The 27,809-nt window shown below is 37.5% G+C and overlaps 2 protein-coding genes across 2 annotated transcripts in view; both read left to right on the top strand.

Annotated features, from left to right (window-relative positions):
• Positions 1 to 240: 240 nt before the first annotated feature.
• Positions 241 to 25,960, top strand: HSF5 (heat shock transcription factor 5). The gene is given in 7 exon segments (XM_006095623.3): positions 241 to 639; positions 641 to 905; positions 5,912 to 6,286; positions 13,654 to 13,751; positions 17,240 to 17,761; positions 19,020 to 19,197; positions 25,858 to 25,960. Coding segments are annotated over 7 exon segments (1,908 nt in total). The 3' UTR covers positions 25,929 to 25,960.
• The window catches only part of RNF43 (ring finger protein 43), a 77,193-nt gene continuing 67,006 nt past the window's right edge, over positions 17,623 to 27,809 (top strand). The window contains exon 1 of the mRNA XM_023759601.1: positions 17,623 to 17,761. The gene's annotated coding sequence lies outside the window, so the exon portion shown is untranslated. The remainder of the gene's footprint in view (positions 17,762 to 27,809) is intronic.

Genomic DNA, 27,809 nt, shown 5'->3' with positions numbered 1-27,809 from the left:
GCGCTTCCCGCGGGTCGGCGGTGCCCGCCGAGGGGGCACCTCTTCCGGGCGCGCGGTGGGAACTCGAGGCCCCATTGGCCGCGCTGGACGGCGCCGCGGGGCTCGGACGCCAACGGTCCGGGTCCGCGAAGGCCGAGCGCCGGCAGGAGGGGGCAGGGCGAAGCGAAGGCCGGGGGGGATCGAGAACGGGATAGCAGAGCCAGGCTCGGCGGGGCGAGGCCCAGGGCCCGGGCGGGGGCCATGGAGGAGGCGCTACTCTCCACCCCCATCAACCCCAACAACTTCCCCGCCAAACTGTGGCGGTTGGTGAACAGCCCTCGCTACCGCTCGATTCGCTGGGACGGCCGCGGCGAGGGGCTGCTCATCGACCAGCCGCTCTTCGAGGCCGAACTGCTCAGCCCGCCCGGGGCGGGAGCCGGAGGCGGCGGGAGCTCCGGGGGCGGCGGCGTCGGCGGCGTCGGGGGCGCGGCGGCCGAGCCCGAGCTCTTCAAAACCACCAACTTCACCAGCTTCATCCGCCAGCTCAACCTCTACGGCTTCCGCAAGGTGGTGCTGGACGGGCCGGGCGCGACGAGACACGCGCCGGAGCAGGTGGGCGGCGGGCCTGTGGTTGACGGCCCGGTCCATCACTTCCACAGCCCCGCATTTCCGCCGAGACTAGCCCCAGCTGCTCGTGCACCTCAAGCGGCTCACCAGCGCCAACAAGGCCAAGCTGGCGGCCGGCCTGAAGGTGCCCTGCCGCCCGCCCAACCGCTTCCAGAGACTCCTCATCACGTCGGCCTCCGCCTCGGCCTCGGCCTCCGCCTCCTCCTCCGTCTCGGCCTCCGCCTCGGCCTCCACCTCCACCTCCCCGCTGCAGCACCAGGAGCCGCCGCCGCCCGCGGGGCCCCGGCCGGATCCGCACGGTGAGTCCCGCCCGCCGCCGTCCGGCCTCTGGTGCCCTCGCCCACCGCAGGGCACATGGGCTCAGGGAGCAGCCGCCCCTCCGAGACCTGGCGGCACGTCCTCATCTTTGAGGGATCCCGCGGGCTTCCCCAGAAATAGGCCCCATCGCCATGGTTCTCACTCCCAGCAGCACCCTCTGTCTACCAGCACCTCCTCTGGGAAGAGTCCACGGGCATTTAGCCCCGTCCGGGTCCACCGGCCGCCACAGGAACCCCTGCTGCAGGCTCTCCTCTCCCTGCTGCCCCTGAGCCCCGACCTTCCGGAGCCATTGACCTCCGTGCGGCCTGTGAGCAGCGGGAATGGGTAGCGCCGGGCCTGGAGGAAACGCAGGGCCGCCTTGGCTCCAGTGGGAAGCAGAAGGGGGATACTGGACGGGGTGAGCGTGTGTGATGAAGATGAAGGTAGGAAGGAACAGGGTCACAGCCGATTAGACCACTTGTCCCAGCCAAGGGGAAGGGAACAGGGTCCCTAGAGTGGAAGTTTGTCGTTGAAGAGACAACGCCATCTTCCACCCACTGACACAGCTAAGAGATGTTGGGAGACATGTTCTGACAATAAGCATATGTTAGGCCCCAACTAGTGTGTAGAACGACAAGGCATTGTTTATATATCTTAAGAGCAAAAATATATTTCATTATTCAACCTGGTATTATTCCCATGTAGGAGGAGTTGGCTGAACAGTCTTTGGTTGTAGCTACCTAGAGCGGATGCTTATTTTAAGAGGCTATGGTAGGATGATTACATTCTCCTAGGAAGCTGTCCAAGTCTCAGCTTCTATCATGATTTCTTTTATAAACATCTAAACAAACTGTGAGCTATGCTGATTGCTGAACTTGCCAATAAATCTCGCATCCATCTCTGTATATATATAAAAAAAAAAGAGGCTATGGTAGGACACATATAAGGCAAAAGTGATTTTCTGTACAGTTGTCAAGTTTTAATTACAAAGAATGTTAGAAAGCTCACATTATGACCTTTAAGTTGTTCACTATTGGATATAATCTTTCATTATTCGAAAAAAAAATTGTGTTTATAGATCTGTATTTACTAAAAGTTCAGAAATCCTCTCTGATAAAAAATTATTTTATAAACTTGATTTCTGATGCTCTTCCTCTTGTTCCAGGAAGAGCGGCAATATTAGAGAGTAATAGAAACATTTTCAGCATGTTAACATAAAAATTTTTCTGGGTTACTTTTCAGTTTTGGAAAACTTAAAAAATATACAAATAAAAGAACACTGTGTTCAACTTAATGCAAGCCAAGAGTTATGAATGAGGCGGCACTTTGTTCGTTTGGAATTTAGAAGATAAGGGATTAGGTTGTGTCTGTGGAGTTTAGAAGATAAGGAATTAGGTTAGAGTTCTAGCAACAAGTTGGAGAAATAGCAGTGGAATAGGAATGTTCCAAAGGAATTCTGAAGGAATATTAAGCTACTTCCATATGATGGCCATTGATTTTGATGGGGAATCCAATGGGGAAAGGCAGTGGAGACAGTACCATGGCAGACATTTGGCAGAATCTCTGCCATCTATACTTGTTTTTCAGGTTGTGTATCTGAGAGAGAGGAAAAAAAATATGTTCCTGAGAGCAATAGGATAACCACTTTATTTTTTTAATGTTTTTTTAAATTGATTTCAGAGAGGAAGGGAGAGGCAGAGAGAGAGATAGAAACATCAATGATGAGAGAGAATCATTGTTTGGCTGCCTCCTGCATGCCCGCCACCTGGGCCACATGTGCCCTGGACTACAATCGAACCAAGGACCTTTCAGTCCGCAGACCAATGTTCTATCCACTGAGCCAAATTGGCTAGGCAGGATAACCACTTTAAACAAGCATACATACATACATATGTACATAAACCTAAGAACCAATTCTTGCTTACTTTTTTCTCTTTGATTTTCTTTTCCCCTCCCGTATCCTAAACCCAATTGTATTCTAAGGACAGAATCCATTTTAATTGAAGAAACACAGGGGCTATCTAGGATCTGATTTTCTTCACTTCTATTTCAGTTGGCTAGCATCTTAAAGATTATTTGTTGAAAAACTTGTAATTCATACTTTTTCAGGATAGATAATACATCAATCCATATATACCTAGATTATTGTAGTTTTCATGAATTTCCTGTTTTGTTTTGTTTTTTACCATTTTACCTGTTCATATGTGCAGGTGGTATGTCACATGTGGATTGCCTGCACCATAGGCTTGGTTCACTAGGGAATTGTGTTACTAGTTTGGGTGGAATGTAATTCTAAGTTCAAGAATATTGGCCCAATTTTGTTTTGCTTTAATTCCATGTTATAAGTCCTTGGCTCTTCTATTTTTCCTAGCCTAACCTATATTCTGCCTGAATTGTCTTGGTTAAATGCCTGATTACACTGCTACTTCTTAGTTTCCATTTTGTTTTTTGTGTTCTGCAGTTTAGGGTTTGAAAGCTTTTCTTTCACAGTACAATCCCCTGTTTTAGGATCTAGTTCTCTTATCTAGATCCTTGAGCCAGCTTCCTTTATACTTTTTGAGAATGTACTTGATAAGAAATGTGAGGATCACATGTTTTTCCTTTGTCTACTTTTATTATTTTGTTTTTAGTGGCAATTTTTAAAATATTCGTTAAAATTTTCTAAACTAAGTCACATAAAGTTGAGTGGTAGATAATCTGTCTTTGCCTGGGGCTACCAAGCTCTCAAGAGGCAGGTTTTGGACAAGAGACAAATTTTTCCTGGGGATTGATTAGTTTAGATTCATTTATACAGAAGGAATAGAATTTCTAAGAACAGAAATTCATCCTACCTTACATTTCTATAATTCTGGATTTAAACTTTGCCAAATATATCAAATTAAGGTATTCTGAAGACATATAGGTATGATCTGTAAAGTTGGAGTACAGCCCTCTGAGATAACCCTTAACAGAAGAATAAATAAGAGCTGAACATGTTTTAGATTTTTATTTCAAAAACAAATTTGAAGGAATGTCCTTCGAATCCTAACAGCGTCCTTATGTTATCCACTGAGCCAAACCGGCTCCGGCCATCACTCAGACTTTACCTTGCTAGGAGTAGAATTTATATTTTAATTCATACCTAAACCAGAAATTGAGAAATCAAGATAGAGAATTCTTTAATTAGCTGCTTATATTATTGATAGTCTAAAAATTCATCAACAGCTTAACCCTGAAGAGGGTACAAAAACGATTAGTGAGCTATTGCACATTGTGCAATATGTTGTTTTAGCACTGTTAGCGGTGGAAAAACAGCACCAGGTGCTAGGCTCAGGAGTAGTTAGGAGCACTCTCTAATGCTTTATTCTTTAGAGGAAATAAATACCATAGAAATAAAATGAATAGTGTGTAACATGTAGAATAAGTTTACAGGTTAAATAGTTGAAAAAGTAAGTATTTGAGTGCCATTTTTCACTAGGTAGTTTAACAGATGAGTATGATGTAAATTACACTTCCCCTCTGTTTTATGGAATTTTTTTTTTTTTTTTTTTTGGTTAACCCTCACTCGAGGATATTTTTTCCATTGCTTTTCAGAGAAAGTGGAAGGGAGGAAAGGAAGGAGGGGGGAAGAAAGAGAGAAAAACATCTATGTGAAAGCGATGCATCAACTGGTTGCCTCTCATATGCGCCCCAATCGGGGGTGGGGAGCAACCCTGAAACCCAGGTACATGCCCTTGACAGAGAATCGAACCAGAGACTCTTTGGTGCAAGGAGGGATGCTCTAACTACTGAGAAACACTGGCCAGGGCTGGATTTTTTAAAAATAAAATCAATTGAATGGCATTTGTGAACCACATAATACATAAAGCCCTCCATAGTAATAAATTAGGCTAGCTTTGTTTATGTTCAAGAACCTCAGTCTATAAAATAAGTTCAGCTTGTGACATATATTTTTTTTCTCATTACATAGTATTGCCCATTACATAGTATTACATAGTATTTTTCTTACTCATATCCGCTTTTTAATTCCTTTCTACCTTGCAAGATAAGAGAAAGCAAATAATCAGAATTTCTGGGTCTGCGTATGTGGATTTTTAACAAACAAACTCTAGGTGACTCAAATGTAAATCAGTTTTTGAGAGCCACTGATATCTAGGAAGGGACACTACTAGAGATACTTTGAAGAAAAAAAGACCATGGAAATTATTGATTGATTTAAGGAATGAAAAAGAGAACTAAAAGTTTTCAAGCCTGACTTTTCTGCAAAGATGATCATTTTTAAAAGTATGTGTTTTGAAATTGACTTTAGGGAGAGAGAAACATCGATGTGAGAAACATCAATTGGCTGCCTCCTGCGCACAACCTGACTGAGATTGAGCCCAAATCCTGGGTACGTGCCGGGACCAGGAATTGAACCAGTGACCTTTCAGTGCACAGGGTGATGCTCAACCAACTGAGCCACACCGGCCAGGGTGAAGATTATAATAAAAAAAAAATTGAAAGGAGGCAAAGAAGATTAAATTTATTTTGGTTTGTATTATACTTCTTATTTGTTCCACACTTATTTCTTTTATGTATATGGTTGAGCGCTTATTTTCGTGCCTATTATTACGGTTCCTAAATGATTTTAAAGACAGAATGGGATTTCTGAAACTTCTAGGAAGTAACTTACAGATTGGAAAAATCTGGGTCAATCAATTGAGGTAAAAGGTAAGATGACTGAATAATTTATAAAAGGCTTTTAACATTGAATATTGATTTACACTTGATTTAATTTTAAAAGTTTGGTCACTTTGTCTCTTATGACATATTGAAAACCAAACAAAAGTTTATTTGATTATTTTTTCAGCATTTTATGTGTAACCTCATATTCTGTTTGTTTTTACAATACTTAATTTCTGTTGTGTTAAAGATGACTGAAAACTCAACATTTCACAGGTGAAGAGTAGTATGTATTTTTTGACTTTTGGTTTACTATGTCCAGGGTGTAATTTAAAATTAGTAAATGTGCTTTTCCTCTTTTATGCAGGACCAGTGGCTGTAGGACAGTTCCATCGGTCATTCCGGCGTGATAGTCTGTCTCCTTATTCCTACGTATCAACTTCATCCCACAACCACAGTACCTTTCCTCTGAAAGGTTTAGATCGGACCCCGATTCCTCCTAGAACATGGCAGAACTCCCTTGGAATGCACCCAGGACAAGTAGAAACGTCTCCTACTTTTTCAGATAAAGGGGTTCCATTTCCTGTCCTGCAGAGGTTTCCAACTGAAGTTACCTATACTCTGCAGCCCAGCGCCACATCCGTACATGTTCAGCAAGGTCCTCAAACAATGGTCAACTCCTCCCAAAAATATAGTAACTACACACCCTCAGCACAGTACTCCCAAGCCTACTATCCAACAGGTATGAGAAATTCAAATTCAATGGCTTCTCTTAAGGCACTACTTTGTAAGGAGCATTTATATGTTTAAATGCATTTCTGCATGCTTAAACAAAAGTACTAGGAATATGCTCCTAAGAAATGTCAAAGATTTCTCATCAAGACATATTTTTAAACAATATATAAAATTTCATGTGTTCTTAAGGATTGTAAAAATTCCATTCTTGCATAAAGGTGTATATTTTTAGTGAAATGTTTGGATCCTCAAACTGTTGTAGTAATGAAATTAAGATTAAGTACACTGAACCTTACTATAACTCTGTCCTTGGTGCAGAATTATTTTCTCTTTTTAAAAATATATACATACTATATGTTTTACATATATTTAATTTTAAAGGTGAGATTACCTCATAATGAAGTCATTTTAGTATCTTAGTAATGAAGTTTATTTAATAAAAGAGCATGCTTTCCATCTCTTAAAACTAAATTATATTCTCTTAGTAAAAATGTGATGGTGTGGTTTGACAGTACAGTCCCAGCCAACTAAGAACTGGGGAATAGCAGAGAGGAGGACCTGACAATGACAATTGACTTAGAACTCAACCAAAGGCATTGAAGACATACTGGTAGATCTCAAGCCGCTAATTGGGAATCCTTATGATAGTGACCATCAGTTTAGCTTGGCGGGGGTGGGGGGGGGTGGGGTGTATTTTTTGGAGGGGGAAAGACATTTTTGCAGAGTAATAGCCTTACCATTTTACTCAAATGTATAGTCTGTTTTGCAGAAGCAGCATAGCTGTAGTGTGTGTTTCATCATGTATTGTGCTTTACATAGTGATGAAATGGGGCAATAGAAACAAGACAAGGGTCAAGACTTTCAGAAAAGACCAGAGAGAAGAAGGGGGCATTTTTTTGCCCTATGAGTTAAGATTCTAGGCAAATTAATTTACTCACGATATATAGATCTGGAAGCAATCTCTAGAAGTATTTGTTAGACTATTTTTCTCTGGCAGAATGACATCAAAAGCTAAAATAAATGGAAGGAATGTAAATTAGATAAGGGAATTACTAGACGAGGCCTAGTATTTTTCCAGATTGTCAGCTACTTCTTTGAAGAACAAAAATATCCGTGTGATCTTTAAAAACAGAAGATGACAAATTTTATGTTGTAAGTTATATATCTTATGTATAGCAACAAATAGGGCCAGATCTTTATTAGTGAGCTTAATCCAATATTTTAATAAACACATTAGGCATGACTGTCTACATTACAATTTTGGTTACATTCCCTGTATTCCCATAGAATATATACATAGAGATAGTCTGTGTCTTCCATACACTTGCTTTATTTTCTGTAGCCCTGTAAACTAGACAGTAACCCTACCTCCTCTCCTTTTACCAAGAAATGTTTCTCTTTTCTTTCCTAACCCCCTTCAAACCCTCCTCCTTAAACTTATTAGAGACTCAAAAAAGCTTCTGGAGAGTGGAAATTTGGGAAGACTGCAGCAGGGAGATGTAGAAATATGTTTGTCCTTCCAATTTGGAATTTTGGAGGCATTTTCTATGGACATATTAGATACTAGCTTCTATATTGCTATTACTATATTCCTACACTTAAGGTACAGATGGTTACAGTCTGGCTGAAAAGTCAAGCTAGCCTGTATAATGTTTCTATGGGAAAATGTATTCCAAATTCCAATTTGGAAACTCCTAGTTCTAAATTTTTTGAGAACCAGTTATTTATTACTTATCAGAAAACACTATAAATAGTTAATATTATTCATTCATTATAGAAATATTTTTAAAATTATGATTTAGGACATGTTATTTTAAAATATTTTTTAAAATATTTTTTTATTGATTTCAGAGGAAGGGAGGGGGAGAGAGAAACATCAGTGATAAGAGAGAATTATTGATCATCTGTCTCCTGCAGGCTAAAAATATTTTATGTTAGCTTGGATATAAATTTATAAATTGAAAATTATCTCCAAGAGTTCAAGGCAAGGACTAGGAAAGAAACATTAAAATAACAAGTAAGGCCCAGCCAGCATGGCTCAGTGGTTGAGCATCGACCTATAAACCAGGAAGTCATGGTTCAATTATTGGTCAGGGCACATGCCCGGGTTGTGGGCTAGATCCTTGGTGTGTGGCATGCAGAAGGCAGCCTATGAATGATTCTCTCTCATCACTTATGTTCCTGTTTTTCTCTCCCTCTCCCTTCCTCTCTGAAATCAATAAAAATATATTTAAAAATAAATAAATAAAGTAAAATAACTAAGTGCTGATATTTTGATGTGTATGGTGCTTATGAAATAGAATCTTGTTATCTGAACTTTTGTCTTCTTTAAGAGCGATAATTGAAATGACTATAAAGTTTCTGAGGTTATGAGAATAAGAGACCTCATGATGACTTCTAATATATGAGTAGTTCTATGCTCTAATGTAGGCAAAACTGCTCTGAACATTCTGAAGTACGTTATAAATAAAAAGTTGTACTGTTAAGTATAAAAGACCTTCTATGGAAAAGAAAATGCCATAAAAATACTGTGCAAATACTTAATTCTTTCAAACTTTAGGGTAAGGAAGCAAAAAGTAGTAAGCAATTTAACCAATAACTTAGTAAATACGTATTTATGAAGAGCATTCCAAATAACTTTCCCAAAGTTACATAGAATATTATTCTCAGAGGCAGGATAATAATCACTCCAAAATCCAGCTCTGTAAGTCCTAATAAAGTAACTAATTTTAGAATAATGGTCATACTTTTGAATCCTTTTGAAGTAAGCTATATGACTTGGGGAGGTTTTGATTAAATTTTAGTAAAAAAAACAACATCCAACTTCATTTAAAAATTACTTATATTGAAAATAAACTTGGATCTGGTCTTTCTATAGCATAACCAGTAAATTTTGAATTTTGTTATATTTCATAAATTAATTTCTTTAGTAAAGCCAAATATTGAGACTAAAAAATTGCCATCAGACTGACTCATAAAATGACTCATCTGAATCATTCCTTACATTTTTTTTAAAAAAAATATATATTTTATTGATTTTTCACAGAGAGGAAGGGAGAGAGACAGAGAGTTAGAAACATCGATCAGCTGCCTCCTGCACATCTCCCACTGGGGATGTGCCCGCAACCCAGGTACATGCCCTTGACCGGAATCGACCCTGGGACCCTTCAGTCCGCAGGCCGACGCTCTATCCACTGAGCCAAACCGGTTTCGGCAGAATCATTCCTTACATTTTTCATTCCTCTCTTGAAGCGTCTGTTTTCTCTGCCTAGCTCATTTACATTTTTTTCATTCTTGTCACTCCTTCAAAGACAAAATGTAGATTCATTATTAATTGACTCTTTTTACTTTTGTCTTATTCTTGAATTCAATTTTTTCCCTATGATGTTATTTTCATAGTGGGAGTGAAAATTTTTACCTTTATTATTTTTTGAAAAAATTTACCTTTAGGTAATTTTTAGTAATCTGGCTTATTTTTAATTATTAGAATTGTTTTAAAACTGTAATCACCTCATATTTATATCTGAGATAAACTCTTGTTCATTATTTTAGCTTTTCATCCTACATGCAACTTAATGCCTTAATACTGCCTTCAGGATGACACTGGAAGTTTTTTTATACAGAAGAATGTGTTTTAGGACATAGTGATAAACTCATAACACACTAGATTAATTTTTCATGTATTAAGGACACAGTTACATTTCTGTAGCTAGGTTTTCATATTCAATAAGCTTACTGATAATGCACCTGGCTTTGTTCTATTTTGTTAACTATACAAAGTAGGACTGCATGGGTAAGGAAATAGCCATTGAGGAATCTTTTTGGATTATCTATTCAAGTGTTTTTTTTCATGAGGTAACTTTCTACTTTTCATTTGTTACTGGGCACCTTAAAGGACATTCACTATAATGCTGTTTTCTTAGATACCAAATCAGTTATCAGCTACACATATTTTCTCTGTTGTATACAGTGGGGCCTTGACTTACAAGTTTAATTCGTTCTGTGACGGAGCTCGTAACTCAAATTACTTGTATGTCAAATCAATTTTCACCATTACAATGACACATGATGCTGGGCTGATGTTGTGGCGTTCACTGTGATGTTTGCTGCGCCAGCTAGCGGTGGGGTATCTGAAGCTGGCTCGTAACCCAAATTTTAGCTCGCAACTCAAAGCAAAAAATCGGCCGAGAGACGACTCGTATCTCGAAAAACTCGTTAGTTGGGACACTCCTAAGTCAAGGCCCCACTGTATTCTATTTTATTTCTCCAAGAAATTTATTTTAAAGTACACGTTTAACAACTATTTAAAATGTATAACCAATGGAGTCAGATATAGCAATATCAGAAAAATAAAGCCAATATTTTTTCATCACTTTATTTTTTTCTTTATTGAATTTATTGGGATGACATTGGTTCACAAAACCATACAGGTTTTAAGTGTACAACTCAACAAAACGTCTGTGCTCTGCTGGTGTGCCCTTCGCCTAAAGCAGTCTCTGTCCATCCCCATTTTCTTCCCCTTTGCCCACCTCCACTAGCCTCCACATCCCCTTTCCCCTCTGGCTAATACCACACTGTTGTTTGTGTATATATAATGTGTTTTTTTTTTTCTTAATCCCTTCACATCATTGATATATTTTTAATGAAACACTAATGTTGCCCTGATGGGTGTAAACCTGCACCTCTAACTCTTTTCCTGCCACTAGGGGGCTAGGTTTTCCCTAGCTGTTAAAACACTAGAAAAAAGTCTGGATTTTTTTCAGAGTTTTGGCAAACCATGCAGACCCCTCCTCGGTGTTTAACTTATTTCTCAGGATATTTATGCTTTTAAATATTCTGGGAAACCAAATTCAGATCATAACATTTTAATTGTAAATTTTAAAAACCCTCAAGGATAAAGCAGGTCACAACAGCCTGAATTTTATGTGACCTTCTTAGCAATATCTATATCTAGACTTCTATCCATTATTTCAAGTTTTTCTTTACATGTGCAAAATTTGATGTCTTAAATTGCACATCGATATAAGATCAGTAGTCAATAATGGAGAAATAGGAAAACATTTCAATGCATTTTTACAATCCTTGGGCTAATTTACTTTCAAAGATTACAGAATGAGATTTTTTAGTAATTTTAAAATATATATTTTTATTGATTTCAGAGAGGATGGGAGAGGAAGAGAGAGATAGAAACATCAATGATGAAAGCGAATCATTGATCGGCTGCCTCCTGCATGCCCCCTACTGGGGATCAAGCCTGCAACCCAGGTATGTGCTCTGACCAGGAATCGAACTGTGAGCATCTGCTCACAGATTGATGCCCAACCACTGAGCAACACTTGCCAGGCTATTTAGTAATAGTATTAGAGCACTGGAAATATGAAAAATTTGTATAAGAAGAGAGAGAGTTGCACCTTGTAATAAAGACACTTTAAAAATGTTCAAGTAGAATTCTAGTAAAGTATTACATTTCAGGAAGAAGGAAGATTAGGGAAGTATTGTGGGTTATTAAAGGAAACATGTTTTGGATTTTGATCAGTGCATCTATCATTACCCACTTTGTGACTTTTGGCAAATTATTTCATGTCTCTGAGCTTTAGTTTCCTTATTTTTGTAAATTAATGGTAATATCTCATTCAATCGTTGTTTGAATTAAATGAGATAATATATGTAAAGCACTAGTACAGTGCCTGCAACATGGTAGGTGCTCAATAAATATCATCCTCTGTTTAATCCAAAGGTATGATATAATAACTGATTTTCATTCATTCTGGAGAGTCTCTCTCTGGAAAAGAGAAGACTCAACCTATTTTTAAGACTGCATCTGTGAGTATAACTATCCCAGTATAAAGAGTTCAATCTTTTCATGGTAACCTGCTATAAAGAGAAACTTTGGAAAATGTTTTTTTTCAGTAAAATAATAGCAGTGTTAGCTATTTATTGATTGATTGCTTACTGTATGCCAGTATTACTCTAAGTTCTTTATGCATATTAACTCATTCATTCCTCACAACAAACATGTTAGGTGGGTACTATTATCATCCCTATTCTAATGGGATGCAGAAACTGAAGCCAAAGAGATTAACCTGCTCACGTTTATGCAGCTGTTAAATTTTTGGATCTCGCCCTGGACAGTGTGGCTCAATTGGTTGACCATCGTCCCATCTACCAACAGGTCATCAGTTTGATTCCTAGTCAAGGCACATATCTGGGTTGTGGGCTCAATCCCCACTAGGGGGTGTGCAGAAGGCAGCTAATCAATGTTTCTCTCTCACATTGATGTTTCTCTCTCTTCCTCTCCCTTCCTCTCTATGAAATCAATAAAAGCACATTTTAAAAAAATACTATTTTAAAAAAAGATAACTTTAGCCTTAGTTGGTTTGGCTCAGTGGACATCAGCCTGCAGACTGAGGGGTCCTGGGTTCCATTCCTATCGAGGGCACATGATCAGGTTGTGGGCTTGATCCCCAATAGGGGATGTGCAGGAGGTAGCCGATCAATGATTGTCATCATTGATGTTTCTATCTTTCTCTCCCTCTCCCTCTCTGAAATAAATAAAAATATATATTTTTAAAATAAATTAAAAAAATAAGGGGATTGATTATTTTAAAAAACCCATATTTTAAATTTTGGTTCTGGGGTCCAAAGCTGGGCAGTCTGATGCTAGGATCTGAATTCCTAACCACTTGTCATGGTTAAAACATTTTTTTGCATAGATCTCACTGGATGCATTATATAATGGTAGAACTGTTCGGAGAATATTTCATACTTATTTTATCCTTAAAAACACCTCCTCCTCCAAGTGTGTGCTACTGTTAAAATGATTGAAATAATTATTTTGGAATTCCAAATATGTTCTGATATTTTCAACAAAAAGAAATTACATTTAATAACAGTTAATGTTTGGTTAGAAAGATACAAAAATGTTTAGGTGCTAAGAAATCATTTATAAAATTAGACATGACACTATTAAATGACTTTTAAAATTAATTTTGTATCATGTTTTCAACAAACAATAGCACCTAACTGACTAAATACATTTTATTGCACCCACAAAGGAAAGTACTCTTTTCCAAGATAAAAGAGGTGAGTACCTTGAATGCTATAGAGCAGTGGTTCTCAACCTTCTGGCCCTTTAAATACAGTTCCTCATGTTGTGACCCAACTATAAAATTATTTTCGTTGCTACTTCATAACTGTAATGTTGCTACTGTTATGAATCATAATGTAAATAAATATCTGATATGCAGGATGGTCTTAGACAACCCCTGTGAAAGGGTCGTTCGACCGCCAAAGGGGTTGCAACCCACAGGTTGAGAACCGCTGCTATAGAGGTTTATTTTGGTTGATGGACTTTGTATTTTGAATTCGTTCCAGCTGTATTACAGTGCTGCTCTCCTTCTACCCACATGGACGCTCTCAGCAGTTGTGTCACTCCCACTGCCTCTACCTATGCACACTGCAACTACTTCCAGGTAAGATCTTGGAACAATGGACATACTCTGTGTATCAGATGCAATAGTATTAACCTTGCAGAATTTCAAAGTGTAATTTTATCTTAATGAGTAACCACAGGTAAGCTGTGGATTATGGCCTCAGTTTTCGCAATTCTAAAAATAGAGAGTTGACATAAATGATGTCTGAGGATTCTTCTAGGCCTGCACTGACCAATATAGTAGGCACTAGTCACATGTGGTTATTAAAATTAAAATTAAATAAAACTTATTCCTCAGTCATACTAATCACATTTCAAGTGCTCTGTAGTCTCATAGGCTAGTTGGAACATTTATTCTTGGTGCTCCCATGGCAAAATAAATACCAGGTAACTCTTAAAATATATGTCACCAAATGACAGATTGTTTCGAGGTGGTGTAGATACTTTTTAAAAAAATTTCTTTATTGGTTAAGGTATTACAAATGTGTCCTCATTTCCCATTAACCCCCAACCTTCCCGCACCCCCCCCCCCACACACACACACTCATGCTCTCATCCCCCTGTTGTCCATGTCCATCGGTTTGGCTTATTTGCATGCATACAAGTCCTTTGGTTGATCTCTTCCCCTTACCCCCTCCCTCCCCTACTTTCCCTCTGGGGATTGATAGTCTGATGGCTGTTTCTCTGTCTTTGGATCTGTCCCTGTTCATCAGTCTATGTTGTTCTCTATATTCCACAAATGAGTGAGATCATGTATTTATCTTTCTCTGACTGGCTTATTTCACTTAGCATAATGCTCTCCAGTTCCATCCATGCTGTTGCAAATGGCAGTAATTCCTTCTTTTTTACCGCGTAGTATTCCATTGTGTTGATGTACCACAGTTTTTTAATCCACTCATCTGCTGATGGACACTTAGGCTGTTTCCAAATCAAAAAATGTGCAACGGACCTAAATAGACACTTTTCAAAAGAGGACATACAGAATGCCGAAAGACATATGAAAACATGCTCAAAGTCACTAATTATACGAGAGATGCAAATCAAAACGACAATGCGGTATCATCTCACACCTGTCAGAATGGCTATCATCAACAAATCAACAAACAACAAGTGTTCAAGAGGATGTGGAGAAAAAGGAACACTTCTGCACTGCTGATGGGAATGCAGACTGGTGCAGCCACTGTGGAGAACAGTATGGAGTTTCCTCAAAAAACTAAAAATGGAACTCCCATTTGACCCAGTGATTCCACTTCTAGGAATATATCCCAAGAAGCCAGAAACACCAATCAGAAAGGATATATGCACCCCTATGTTCGTAGCAGCACAATTCACCATAGCTAAGATTTGGAAACAGCCTAAGTGTCCATCAGCAGATGAGTGGATAATTACTTTTTTTTAAGGAGAAAAGAAAAATGATATTAAAAAACAAGAAATTTAAGTGGCCAAAGCCGGTTTGGCTCAGTGGATAGAGCGTCTGCCTGTGGACTGAAAGGTCCCAGGTTCGATTCCGGTCAAGGGCATGTACTTGGGTTGCGGGCACATCCCCAGTGGATGTGCAGGAGGCAGCTGATCGATGTTTCTCTCTCATCGATGTTTCTGACTCTCTATCCCTCTCCCTTCCTCTCTGTAAGAAATCAATAAAATATATTAAAAAAAAAAAGAAATTTAAGTGGTGGTCCTTCAGCCTCCAAGTTGTAAACCATTACAATAGACTGACCATTCGTGTACTCTCACCAATACCTACAGTCCAACTTATGCACTTATTTCCAAAATGACATCTGAAATCCTTTCCCTTTAAAAATTTTGTTTACTTCAATTAGTTTCTCATTATTTATTATGAAACAGTTGTTTTAGATTGCTATTTCTAGATAAGATTAAATTCTGTGCTTTGTATTTTATGCTATAATTGCTTAAAGATTGGAATTATGTGTTTGCCTTTGATATTATGTAGCCAAAATAGCTTCCATTCTTAAGAGAATATCTTACTAGTGGCATTCCAAAAGAACATTCCTTTTTTTTTTTTTGAAAAAGTCTACATGGGGTGTCAAATTATAGTTAGATTGTTGTTTGGAGAGTATAGAAGTGGATCAGGGGGCTTAGTTGGACATTTAAAAAAATAGTCTCCTTTTTTGTTTTTTAATATATTTTTATTGATTTCAGAAAGGAAGGGGGGAGAGAAAGAGAAAGAGAGATTGAGAGTGCGTGAATCATTAATTGGCTATCTCCTGCACACCACTGGGGATCGAGCCCACAACTTGGGCATGTGCCCTGACTGGGAATTGAACCATGACCTCCTGCTTCATAGGTCAACACTCAACCACTGAGCCACATGGGCCAGGCTTAGTTGGACATTTTTAATGGCAGATATCATCAATCATGATAGTCCAATCTATTTATCTTTACTAGAAGGACATATCTGTCACACAAAATGGATGCTCTTATTTGTGGATCCAGAACCCTCTCCCTGAATCATACTGGCGATATTCTAACAATGTTCATATCTTGATTATGTTTGTCTTAAATAATTTAAAACATCTTTAAAGACTTTTTCTTACTACAGGACAATGCATGTTTATTATAGGAAAATAAAGATAAGTAGACATAAAATTAAACAATTAAATTTACATTATTTGGCATTAGTGTTCTTTAAATTATTGACAGTCTTTTTAGTGTATTTGGCAACATGGACACACTACATGTTTTATTTAATCATAACTCTTCTGTATTTTAGGTTTATAATCTGAGATAATCAACAAACTATTATTGAATGCCTGTTCTGTGCAAAGCTCTACATTTGGCAACATCAATTCATTACATTTTATTTAATCATTACTTTTCAGTATTTTATATCATAGCTTGAGATCATTTATCACCAAACATGTAATTGAATGCCTACTCTGTGCAAAATACAATGTATAAGAGAATACATCTTAAAGATCAATCTAGAAGTGACAGCTATTTTTAAATCTATTGTTTTATTATTAAAAATAATCTCAGGAACCAAAGGCCAGTCGATATTCCATCCATTTTTTTTCTCAGATCATTTGGAACAGTACCTCCCCCTGAATCTATAGAAGCTTTGGTGGACTTGTGAGCATCTTGTGTTTGAAATTTCCTTACTACATTCCTATAGTAGTATATGATAGATACAAATATATAATAGATACAAGTGATGTTTTTGTCTGCCAACCTATATGGAAGAACTTGATATATAGACATTTTATCAGCAAATTAAGTTTTGGGGTACTATAGCCTTTTGATTTTGTATATTTTAGCCCTGAAAATGATTGATCCATTCCGGTATTAAACTTAGTATAGTGGTTGACACATAATAGTTGCTAAGTAAATGGTGAAAATAGAATTGAGGCTATCACTGCTGAAAAGTTGATTAGTGTTCAAGTTTTTTTAAAATAAGCTTTAAGTTTAATCTATTTATGTTTAGCATTCATCGTCTATATGCTGTTTCTTTCCTCCTTAACCTCATATTTGAATTTTCTATCCAAACAGTCCTATTTTCTCTTTTCCCAGAATCCTCCAATGCCATCCTCCTATCCAGTTGAGTTTCTGCCTTCTAATTGGCCTTGTGGTACTACTGATGAAAATAAAAAGACAGAAGTAAACCTAGAGGCTGTTTTTCGGATCTTAGATGAATTGCATTCCTCCCCTAAATTGGAGATGGTAAAGGTGGAGCCTGTTGAGAATCAGTGCCCAACATCTCAGTCTAACAGAGGCCAACATATCCTAGCTAATTCAAGCAATAACAATCCATCTTCCACAAGTCAGGCTAGCCAGCTGGAGCCACTTACTCCTGTAGGTTCAGATATTACATCTTTTGTGGTCGGAACAGAACAAGCAATTTCCTGCTCTCTACCACAGTCACCTGAGTACATGTATACCATCCACACAGCTCAGCCTGTTGAAAATACTACAATGCAGGAATCTGCAGCCATCCAACAAGCTCATGTCAAACTGAAGGAGCATCTAAGTCATAATCCATCTCCACCTTCAGTAGTATTTGTGCAGGAAGGGCTACCGTTCAGCCCACATCAGGTAAGGGGAAAAGAAGAAGTGCTAATAAAGCTTAAGTACCTAGTTTTTTTGCTGTTCTAGTGGAGAGTTTGTTCAGATTTTATTTGGGTTGTGCTTTCTAGAAGGATCCTGTCCCAGTGGTTCTGCACAAAAGATTCAGAAAGAAGTAACCTTAACTCGCAGGCCTCTTCTCACGATGTTGTGGTCTGAAGTCAACCTCTAGACAGCCAGTCTGACTGAGCACTGTGGTTTAAGACTTATTTACATGTTAAAAGCATTCCTTGAGTTTTGCTTCCTATCTTGATTTGGATGGACTAGGTATGCTTGGCTGATTAAATTCCACTACTCAGAAAGGATGGTTTATCTGACAGATAATATCAGGACTTCCTAGCCATTTATAGCATGGAAATAAGGAGATGGTTGGAAGTCTTTTTATGCTTTCTTACAGCATTACTGAATTCTAATTGACTTGTGAGTACTCTGTTTGAACTTCCTTACTAATATCGGCATTCCTAAAGCAGAACTCTGACTCTAGTTTGACAGACATATTCTCAAGGTAGAGGCTAATTCTTTATTGCTGCTAGTTTTTGACCAGAAAATGAGTAAACTTCAATTCTAAATAAAAGTACATATATTTAAAATCCGTTTTTAGAATTAATAAGCTTTATTGCATTATATAGTTCTATTTTAAAATAAATTCATAAAGAAATAGAGTATTAATAAAACACACGAAATAGAGTATTTCAGAATTCGGTCACCTTTACAAAGGGATTTGACATTCCAACGAAAACTTAGGAGCTCCAAGAAAGAAACTCATATCTCATAAGCAGGACAGATCTAGATTTTATAGGGACTAAGAGCCTGTTTAAGACAAAGAATACAGAATTAGGAGAATAAAGTGTCCTCACTGATATCCAACAGGGTTATGCCTATGACCACTGCAATATAACCAACCGAGGGGCAACCTGATGAAAGGGATGCTAGACTGGAAAAAGATAACTTTAACCAATTGTAAATTTTTGTGTGTGTGAATTTTACCAAAAAAAAAAATTAGTAAGTTTTGTATAAGTAAATGTTTTGGTTCCACATACATTTTAACAGTCTGTGTATAGGGAAATATACATTTTACTACTGAATATTCAGATTAAATCAACAAAATCAAAGGTAATATCATTCATAAGGATGTTTACAAGTACATTTGTTGGGTCATGTTTCTATAATAGAACTCCTCTGATAATTTGATAGAAATTCAGAATAATGAGTGGGTTTAATATTTTAGGTGGATGCCAGTATAAAATGCCAGACCAATCCACCTGAGAATATCTTGCCTTCAGAACAGATGGGATTCCTTATTTCAGAGATGGGGCCTGCTAGCAAGCCTAGTAAAGACACAGATTTATCCACTCCAGTCAGATACAGGGAGCGAAGAAGCAGCTCACAGCAAGGAAAGTCCCCTGGTAAGGATTATTGTGCTCTAGAATGTTAGAGGTAGAACCATGGTGTAGAATTAATATATGAACAACAATTTTTCTGGATCTTTATTATTTATTAATTGTATTTTACTTATCACATTGCTACTTTACATAGCTGTAATTTTAACTATTTTTCTTAATTATCCTTGTAAAGTATGTAAAAGTTTTTTTTAGAATACTTCATGTAAGAATTTGAGCTTTCAAAAAGATAGTACATATTAAGTAAAAGCAAAGGAATTTGGGTTATTTAACTTGGAGAAGGCAAGGATGAAAGGTGATTTCATAATTGCTTCTGACTCCATAGACTTTGTAATTATAGTTGTACTTGTTCTCTTATTAACAGGCTTAAATACGGCAGGAAAGTGTTTAAATTATGGCAGGAAAAAATTAGATGAACATTAAAAACATTATCCTGAGCATATTATAAAGATAGTATAAAGTATGGCTCTATCAATGGGATTGCTTCTGCAGTTTGTAGGAGCCCAGAATTAATTATTGTTTTAGGCAGAAAAGTTGTGAAATATTGGCAATATTATGACATCTGATTACATTTTCATTTTAATAGGGTCAGGGATCTGCCAAACTGTTGTTGTTTTTTGTAATAGCTGACCCATTTTACATTCCCAACAACAATATTCAAGCTTCCCATTGTTCCACATCCTCTCTAACACTTGTTATTTTCCACTTTTTATTATTATTGTAGTCATCCTGGTGGGTATGAAGTGCTTTCTCATTGTGGTTTTGATTGTATTTCCTAATGGCTAACCATATTGAACATCTTCTCATGTGCTTGTTGACCATTTGGAGAAAAGATAATTTTTTGACAACTATTATACCAATATTCTATTTGATGAAATCTTCTCCTGTTTTGGTTAAATTTCTCTTGAGTATAGCAGTTGGTAAACTATGGCCCATAGACCAAGTCTAGCATCTGCCTGTTTTTATGTGGCCTGCATGATATGCATGGTTTTTACCTTTTAAATGGTTGGGGGGAATCAAAAGAAGAATATTTTACGACACACAGACGATACGGAATTCAAATTTCAGTGTTCATAAATAAAGTTTAATTGGAACACACAGCCGCAGGCATTCATTTGCATATTATCTATGGCTGTTTTTACACCACAGTAGCAGAGTTGAGCAGTTGCAATAGAGGCCAGCCATATGGCCCACAAAGCCTAAAATATTTAATATCTAGCTCATTACAGAAAAAGTTTGCTTGTCTGTATCTTGTTCTGTTAAGGCTGCTATAAAAAAAATACCATAGAGTAGGTGACTTATAAACAACAGAAATTTATTTCTCACAGTTCTGGAGGCTGGGAAGTCTAAGATTAAGGCACCAACAGATTCATTGTCTGGCGAGGGCCCTGTTCGTGGTTCATAGATGGCCACCCTCTTACTGTGCCCGTTCATGGCAGAAGGAACAAGGGAGCTCTCTGGGATTTCTTTTATAAGGGTACTAATCTCATTTATAAGGGCTCCACCCTCATGCCCTAATTACTTCCCAAAGGAACCATCTTCTAACACCATCACATTGCGGGTTATGTTTCAATGTATAAATTGGGCATTCATTTTATTGCACCTTGTATTAGAAAGTCTTTGTGCTTAGCTTCTGATCTTTTCACAGCCCTGATCATTGATGACCAGAGAAGCCCTTAAGAGAGTAAGAAGGTACTTGTGGAGAGGGTTCACAATGGACTAGTATTCAATATAGTTCTTGTAGATGCCCAGATCTTTTTTATTGCCATAGCTGGTTTGGCTCAGTGGATAGAGTGTCAGGCTGTCTGAAGGGTCCCAGGTTTGATTCTGGTCAAAGGCTCATACCTCAGTTGTAGGCTCGATCCCCAGCCCTGGTCGAGAGGCAACCAATCGCTGTGTCTCTCTCACATCCATGTTTCTCTCTGTCTCTCCCCCTCCCTTTCACTCTCTCTAAAAAACAAACAAACAAACAAAAACAATGAAGAAAACTTCCTCAGGTGAGGATTAACTGAAAAACCAAAACCACAAGACCACAAATGTTTTTTTATTTTGATAGATACTGAACTCCAAAGATAAATGATTAAATGATAGGAGCCAAATATAAAATTTCAACTGTCACTATCATTAAGAGTAATGATAGTAGTGGAGCTTCAATAAGGTTCCAGCTCTCACCCTGGCTGGGTAACTCAGTTGATTAGAATGTAGTCCCTATATCAGTGATGGCGAACCTATGACATGCGTGTCAGAGGTGACACGCGAACTCATTTTTTTGGTTGATTTTTCTTTGTTAAATGGCATTTAAATATGTAAAATAAATATCAAAAATATAAATCTTTGTTTTACTATGGTTGCAAATATCAAAAAATTTCTATATGTGACACGGCACCAGAGTTAAGTTAGGGTTTTTCAAAATGCTGACACGCTGAGCTCAAAAGGTTCGCCATCACTGCCCTATATGCCAAGGTTGCAGGTTCAACCAATGAATGCATAAAGAAGAGGAACAACAAATCAATGTTTCTCCCTTCCTTGCTTTCTAAAATAAAAATAAACAAACAAACAAACAAATAAATAAATAAAGGTTCCAGCTCTCATAATACATTATATTTTTAAGAAACCACCTTCAAGACTTCTTTGGCTCCAAATTCTGCTACTCCTTCTACCATTAAATGTGGGAATGTCATTATGTTGCTCAGTATCCTGTTGAACAGGAGCATTCTGTATTCCAGAACTTATCAGAGCCCTTCTGTAACTGACCTATTTTGAAAATCTGCTCTGTTTAGGGTAGGGGCATCTCCTCATACTTCAAGATTTCTTTGAATCTTTTTTTAATAAGTGACTTCAATTAGATTTGTATCCACATGTTGATCTCAATAGATAGGCATTTTGTTAGAAGGAGGTTGTTAATCAGGCTTTGCCATGCTTTTGAGCACATTTAGACTTAAGGAAATAACTTATGGATTAAAAATACCAAGAGTTAAATCAAATTAGACTCAATCATGTACCTCCAATTTCTATAATGATATTACCCTAAACTGAATATACCCAAATAGTAATCTTATTGTGGAAACTACACTGTCCTATATTCTGATGGGATATTTATAGTTAAGGGAAACTGAATGTTTAAGAGTTCAGTTCATTCTGGAAGAAAGGAATTTTGTGCCTGTTGGATTATGGGTGAAATTTCATTAAAGTAATAGCCCCAAGACCCTGGAGAGTGCTTGCAATAAGAATTAACATTCCCAGCCCTAACCGGTTTGGCTCAGTGTATAGAGCGTCAGCCTGCGGACTGAAAGGTCCCAGGTTCTATTCCGGTCAAGGGCATGTACCTTGGTTGCGGGGACATCCCCAGTAGGGGGTGTGCAGGAGGCAGTTGATCGATGTTTCTCTCTCATGGATGTTTCTAACTCTCTATCCCTCTCCCTTCCTCTATCTGTAAAAAATCAGTAAAATATATTTTTAAAAAAAGAATTAACATTCCCAAATAAATACAATGCCCTTGTCCCTCAAGGCCTTTCAGCTCTCAAACCAACGAAGGTGCTGTGATTCCCAAATACTTACCTTCTCTGATGAGTATGCAAGGTTCTCTTCTGAATGAAGTCATATAAACCTCTATTAGCACTAGGCTGGTGTATGTCTTTTTGTATTTTTATTGGTCTATAGATTCTAACTCCTTTGCTAATTAAAGAAACTCACTTTAATAAAATTATTGTTTAGATGCTTGTTATTAGAAGCTGTGTGCCAAATGCTACTTTAAAGCCAAGCATTAAGATTAAGAGGGTTTGAAAAAAATAAAAAATAAAAATTACATGCAAAACAAAAAACAAACAAAAAAAAGATTAAGAGGGTTTGTTGCTCACACTAATTTACATAACTCACTTCAAGGCTGTTATAGAGCCTTATATCTACTGTTATTTTAAACATGCCTATCTGTGATATGCTCTTGTCCATAATTTGAACCTATCAATATAAAAGAGTCTTAAGTAGTTAAATAAATGACATTTGTTCACTGAATAAAAGAATAGAGTTTGTTGCTTTTGTCCTTCAGCCTCCCACTGCATAGTTGCTTTAATAGTATTTACCTTTGTCATGATCAAGAATTACTGCTCTGCTTTCAAAGTTGGGTTACAGTGGGGTCTATTCATATTCCAAAATCTTATGTTAGTATTTTTCATTACGATATGGCCCGTCCTTTTTGTCTGATATAGAGCTGAGGTGTTCAGAGAATGATCATAAGTAGGTGTTTCTCTTTCTACATCTTTTGGTCAGCTTTCAAAAGATGTCACTCTGGCTAGTTGGAGCATCATCCTGTCCACTGAAGGGTCGTGGGTTTGAGTCCCAGTCGAGACACATACCCAAGGTTGAGGGTTTGATCCCCGTGCAGGGCGCATATATGAGGCAATTGATCAATGTTTATCTCTCACATTGATGTTTCTCTCTCCCTTACTCTCTCTCAAAATCAATGAAAGCATGACCTCGGGTGAGGATTTAAAAAAAAAATCCTGATACCTAGGTTGCACTTTATACCAACTAAATCAGAATGTATGGGGTAGGAGCCATGAGCATCAGTATTGTTTTTAAGGATTGCAATGTGCAGCAAGGTTTAGAAACCACTGACTTTACTTGTTAGCCATATAGCTTGATGGTTCTTTCCCTGAGTATCTATTTACTCCTCTGTATTAATTAGATGACCTTATAGTAGTGAATTTTAGTTACTTGAAAAAAAGATGTGATATATATGTATATTAGTACCATTATCATTATTTAGACTGTAAAGAAGCCATTTTGTGGTAAGATATACATAATATACAATTTACCATTTTAACCATTTTTATGTGTACATTTCAGTTGCATTAAGTACATTCACATTGTTGTACTACCATTAGCATCTCCAGATCTTTTTTTCATCTTTTCAAACTGAAACTCCGGATCCATTGCACAGTAACTCTCTTCTCTGCAGCTCCTGGCAACCACCATTCTACTTTCTGTCTCTATAAATTCGACTACTCCTGGTACTTCATATAAGTGTAATCAAATAGTATTTGACCTTCTGTGACTGACTTATTTCAATTAGTGTGATGTCTTCAAGGTTCATTCATGTTGTAGTATGTGTTAGAATTCTCTTTCTATTTGAACCTGAGTAATATTCCATTGCATGTATGTGCTACGTGCAATACATGCAGTGAATTATTATTGTTTACCCATTCATTTGTTGATGGGCAGTTGGATTGCTTCCACCTTTTGTCTATTGTGAATCATGCTGCCATGATCATGGATGTGCAAGAAGCCAATTTACCATTAAACTGATGGTCTATTCTTCCTCTGTAAGATACTCATCTGGATAAATTGCTTGCTCTTTATGGATCGATTATAGGTGGACTTCACTAGATGAGCGAGTGCCTGCCCCTAGTGACTGGTTTTTTACAAAATATGGCAAAAATTATGTACTATTTCAGCTGCTTTCTAGATTTTTGGAGGTGGTAGTAGAATTATTTTATTGAATCCGCTCTCTCACTCAGGCTGTGGATTGATCCCACAGAGGCTGTGTTCTACAAACATAGTGATAAAAGTCTCTGTTTGTCCAGAATGAAATAAAGGATTTGTGCTGTATAGTTTTAGTTTAACTCTAAAATGCCACTAGGGCAAAATAGTAAGCTTCAGAACCAACCTAAAAAGGCTCCCTAGCCATGTTACGAGTTTATAAGTTTGAATCTAGAAGTCTCATTAGCATCCTTTTATTTCTGTTTGTTACTCACATAAGCCATTTAGTCTACGTCTATACATGGTCTTAGCTTTTTGTGTTACACAACCTTGTACCTGAGCTGAAAGCTTAGTTTTTTTACCTTTTTTCAGTTCTTATTTATTTATTTGTAATTATTATTTTTTAATTGATTTCAGAGAGGAAGGGAAAGGGAGAGAGAGATTAGAACATCAATGATGAGAGAGAATCATTGATCAGCTGCCTCCTGCACGTCCCCCACTGGGAACTGAGCCCACAAATCAGGCATGTGCCCTTGACCAGAATCGAACCCGGGACCCATTAATCTGCAGGCCAATGCTCTATCTGCTGAGCCAAACCGGCTAGGGCACTTCTTTTCATTCTTAATGAACCAACTATTCTTTGCCTCCTGACCTCTGTCAGGAGGGTATGCTTTTTTTTTTTTTTTTTTTTTTTTTTTTTTTTACAGACAAATTCAGATGTTTTTATAAGAGATCAGCTAGTCAGTAAGTGAAAAATTGATGGGGCATGCAACTTGGAAAAGTAGTGATTACCTGTTTTAAGATTGTATTTCAGAAGGTATTACTTTTCCATATTCCCACAACCCACCCACCTATTCTTATAGCATCAAAAAAATGAATTTTCATGTCTATTTTTCAATTGATCCCTTTGACACTTAACTTTTCACTTAGAATTAAAGGCATTTTAAATGAAAAAAGGCTTGGCCACTTCACTAAAGGGATAGAAATTTTAAACTTTGTTGGTCTTGTTGGGTTAACAAATGGGCTGCATCTGTGTGCTTTAGAGGTACAGGGATGCCCTTACATGGAGAATCTGATAAGATAATGATTTAAGACACATAAGCAACTTGTTCTTCTTGTCTGAAGACTTGTCTATTGAACCCTGCAGTCTGAGAGGCTAAGAGTAAGTAAACAAACCTTTCTTTCTAGATCTTCATCTGCTGGTGGATGTGGCCTGCAAGCAAGAGCACTTTCCAAAGGAGGAAGAATTAAAAGAGTGAGGCATGGATGACACGTGACATTGTGCACTAGCTGTAGCTGGAAGCAGACTAGCCTTGCACATGACACACTGTTGGGATTTTTTCAGTTCTGTTAAGGAAAAATATATTTTTGTTTTGTTAATTGAGAATTTGGTTAATTGGAAATTTGGTATTTATTACAACTGTTCAGTTCAGATTATTTACCTTGACAAACTACTAAACATCTAGCAGCCATTTTTTTGTTTGTTTTTTGCTGCTCGGATCCCTTTCAAATGAAAAGTCCTGGCCTTCTGTTACAATCAAGAAGCATCTAAAAACTGCTGCATCTATGGTACTGGAGGATAATGTGTGTGTGGATGTGTGCTGGTTTGTTATCTTGCCCCTCTCAAATTATGGTCAGCACAACTCCAGTGGGGACTTCATTCTATCTGTTTCAAGTCACAGTGTGATTCTTTTAGAGACGTTTGTGTGAGACACAAAGGCATGTAAGGTCACCAAGACCGCAGGTCTAAATGGTTCAGGAATTCCAGGGAAGAAACTCTGGGAAAGAGCTGATTTTCTAAGTGATTAACTAGGAAATGCTCTTAACTTTCTAACCCAGCATTCTGTTTCAAGAGCAAGGCATCCGGACTTGGACCACCCATCACACTTAACAGCTTCTAATTATTTTATATTTATGGGAGCATTCTTCTATTTTCATATCTTTCTTTAATTTTAAATGGCACATTATTATAAATGATAAGGTTTTGTTAATATATCACTTATTTAAATGTCTCCTAAAGAAAAGTATTCAACTGGTTTAATATATTTATAAATGCTGGTAGATTTTTAACGTTTTAAAGCTTTATATTTTTATTAATATTTCAAGATAGAAGGATAAAGGATGCATGTGTAATATTTTTACTTTGAGGGGGAAATGTGCAATGTGCGCACAAAAACATTAAGAGATTTAACACAGTGCTTTCTTATTTTAGATTTTTTTACATCCAGTAAGTATAAATTATCATCTATATAAGATATTGTGTGCAAATTTTGGGAGAAACTGATTAGAAGTCAGTTAATAGAAGCTTTACCGCGGATAATTTTAATAGTTTATGTTTGTTTTAAGCTTCTGAGAGAATTTTGGATAGTGGGATATATTATAACATTTTTATCTTGTCCCCTCTGTAGGATTCTAGATTCGAGTAGGATTGTGGGACTGGTTTTTAATAGACTAGGTATCTTGGTTGTCCACTTTCTGTGGTTGATCCCACAATTGTTCATCCAAGGACAGCAGGAAACTCTGATTTAACGTCTTTGAAATTCACTAGAACTTTCTTACTGAATTCTGCTTTAGTTTTCCTAATAAGCACTGCAGAAACAAAAGGAAAGGCTAGGAATATGAAAGTAATTAAAAAGAAAACGCACTTGGTGATATGATAAGAGTACTGTGTTAACATTGTGGGTATAACAATTCATTAAATTGCATTGTGCCTTTCCAATGATGTCAAACCCTAGAAGTGTTACAGAGATAGTAGGTTTTTGTTTGTGTTTTTTTAGAGGATGAGCTCTGTATGGTGACTCAGTTTGATATGAAAGTAGGTTCTGAAAAGTAATCTATTTGGTCCATCTGATTCTATAAGTTGATATCTATGTAATGGGCATTTATTCAACTTTATTAGCAAGGTTTAAAAGATGAACAGATTATCAAGACTCCTACATCTTTTGGCCAGACTCTGTCTTTTGGCAGAGTATGTGAAGAGGAGACCCAATTTCTAAATGAAGGAAGTTTGCTTTTTCTCTGTCATGTTGAAAAGCCAATATACCGTGGTGATATTTCTTCCCTTAAATATGCCTTTCTTAGCTTTGTATACGTTGAAGGAAATAATATCTTTTGAGGAACATGTGTCAAGTAGGAACCTT

The sequence above is a fragment of the Myotis lucifugus genome, unplaced genomic scaffold, assembly GCF_000147115.1.
Source record: "Myotis lucifugus unplaced genomic scaffold, Myoluc2.0 scaffold_158, whole genome shotgun sequence".
Taxonomy (NCBI): Eukaryota; Metazoa; Chordata; class Mammalia; order Chiroptera; family Vespertilionidae; genus Myotis; species Myotis lucifugus.
Note: the sequence above shows the minus strand (reverse complement) of the source record. Positions and strands in the feature narration are given on the sequence as shown.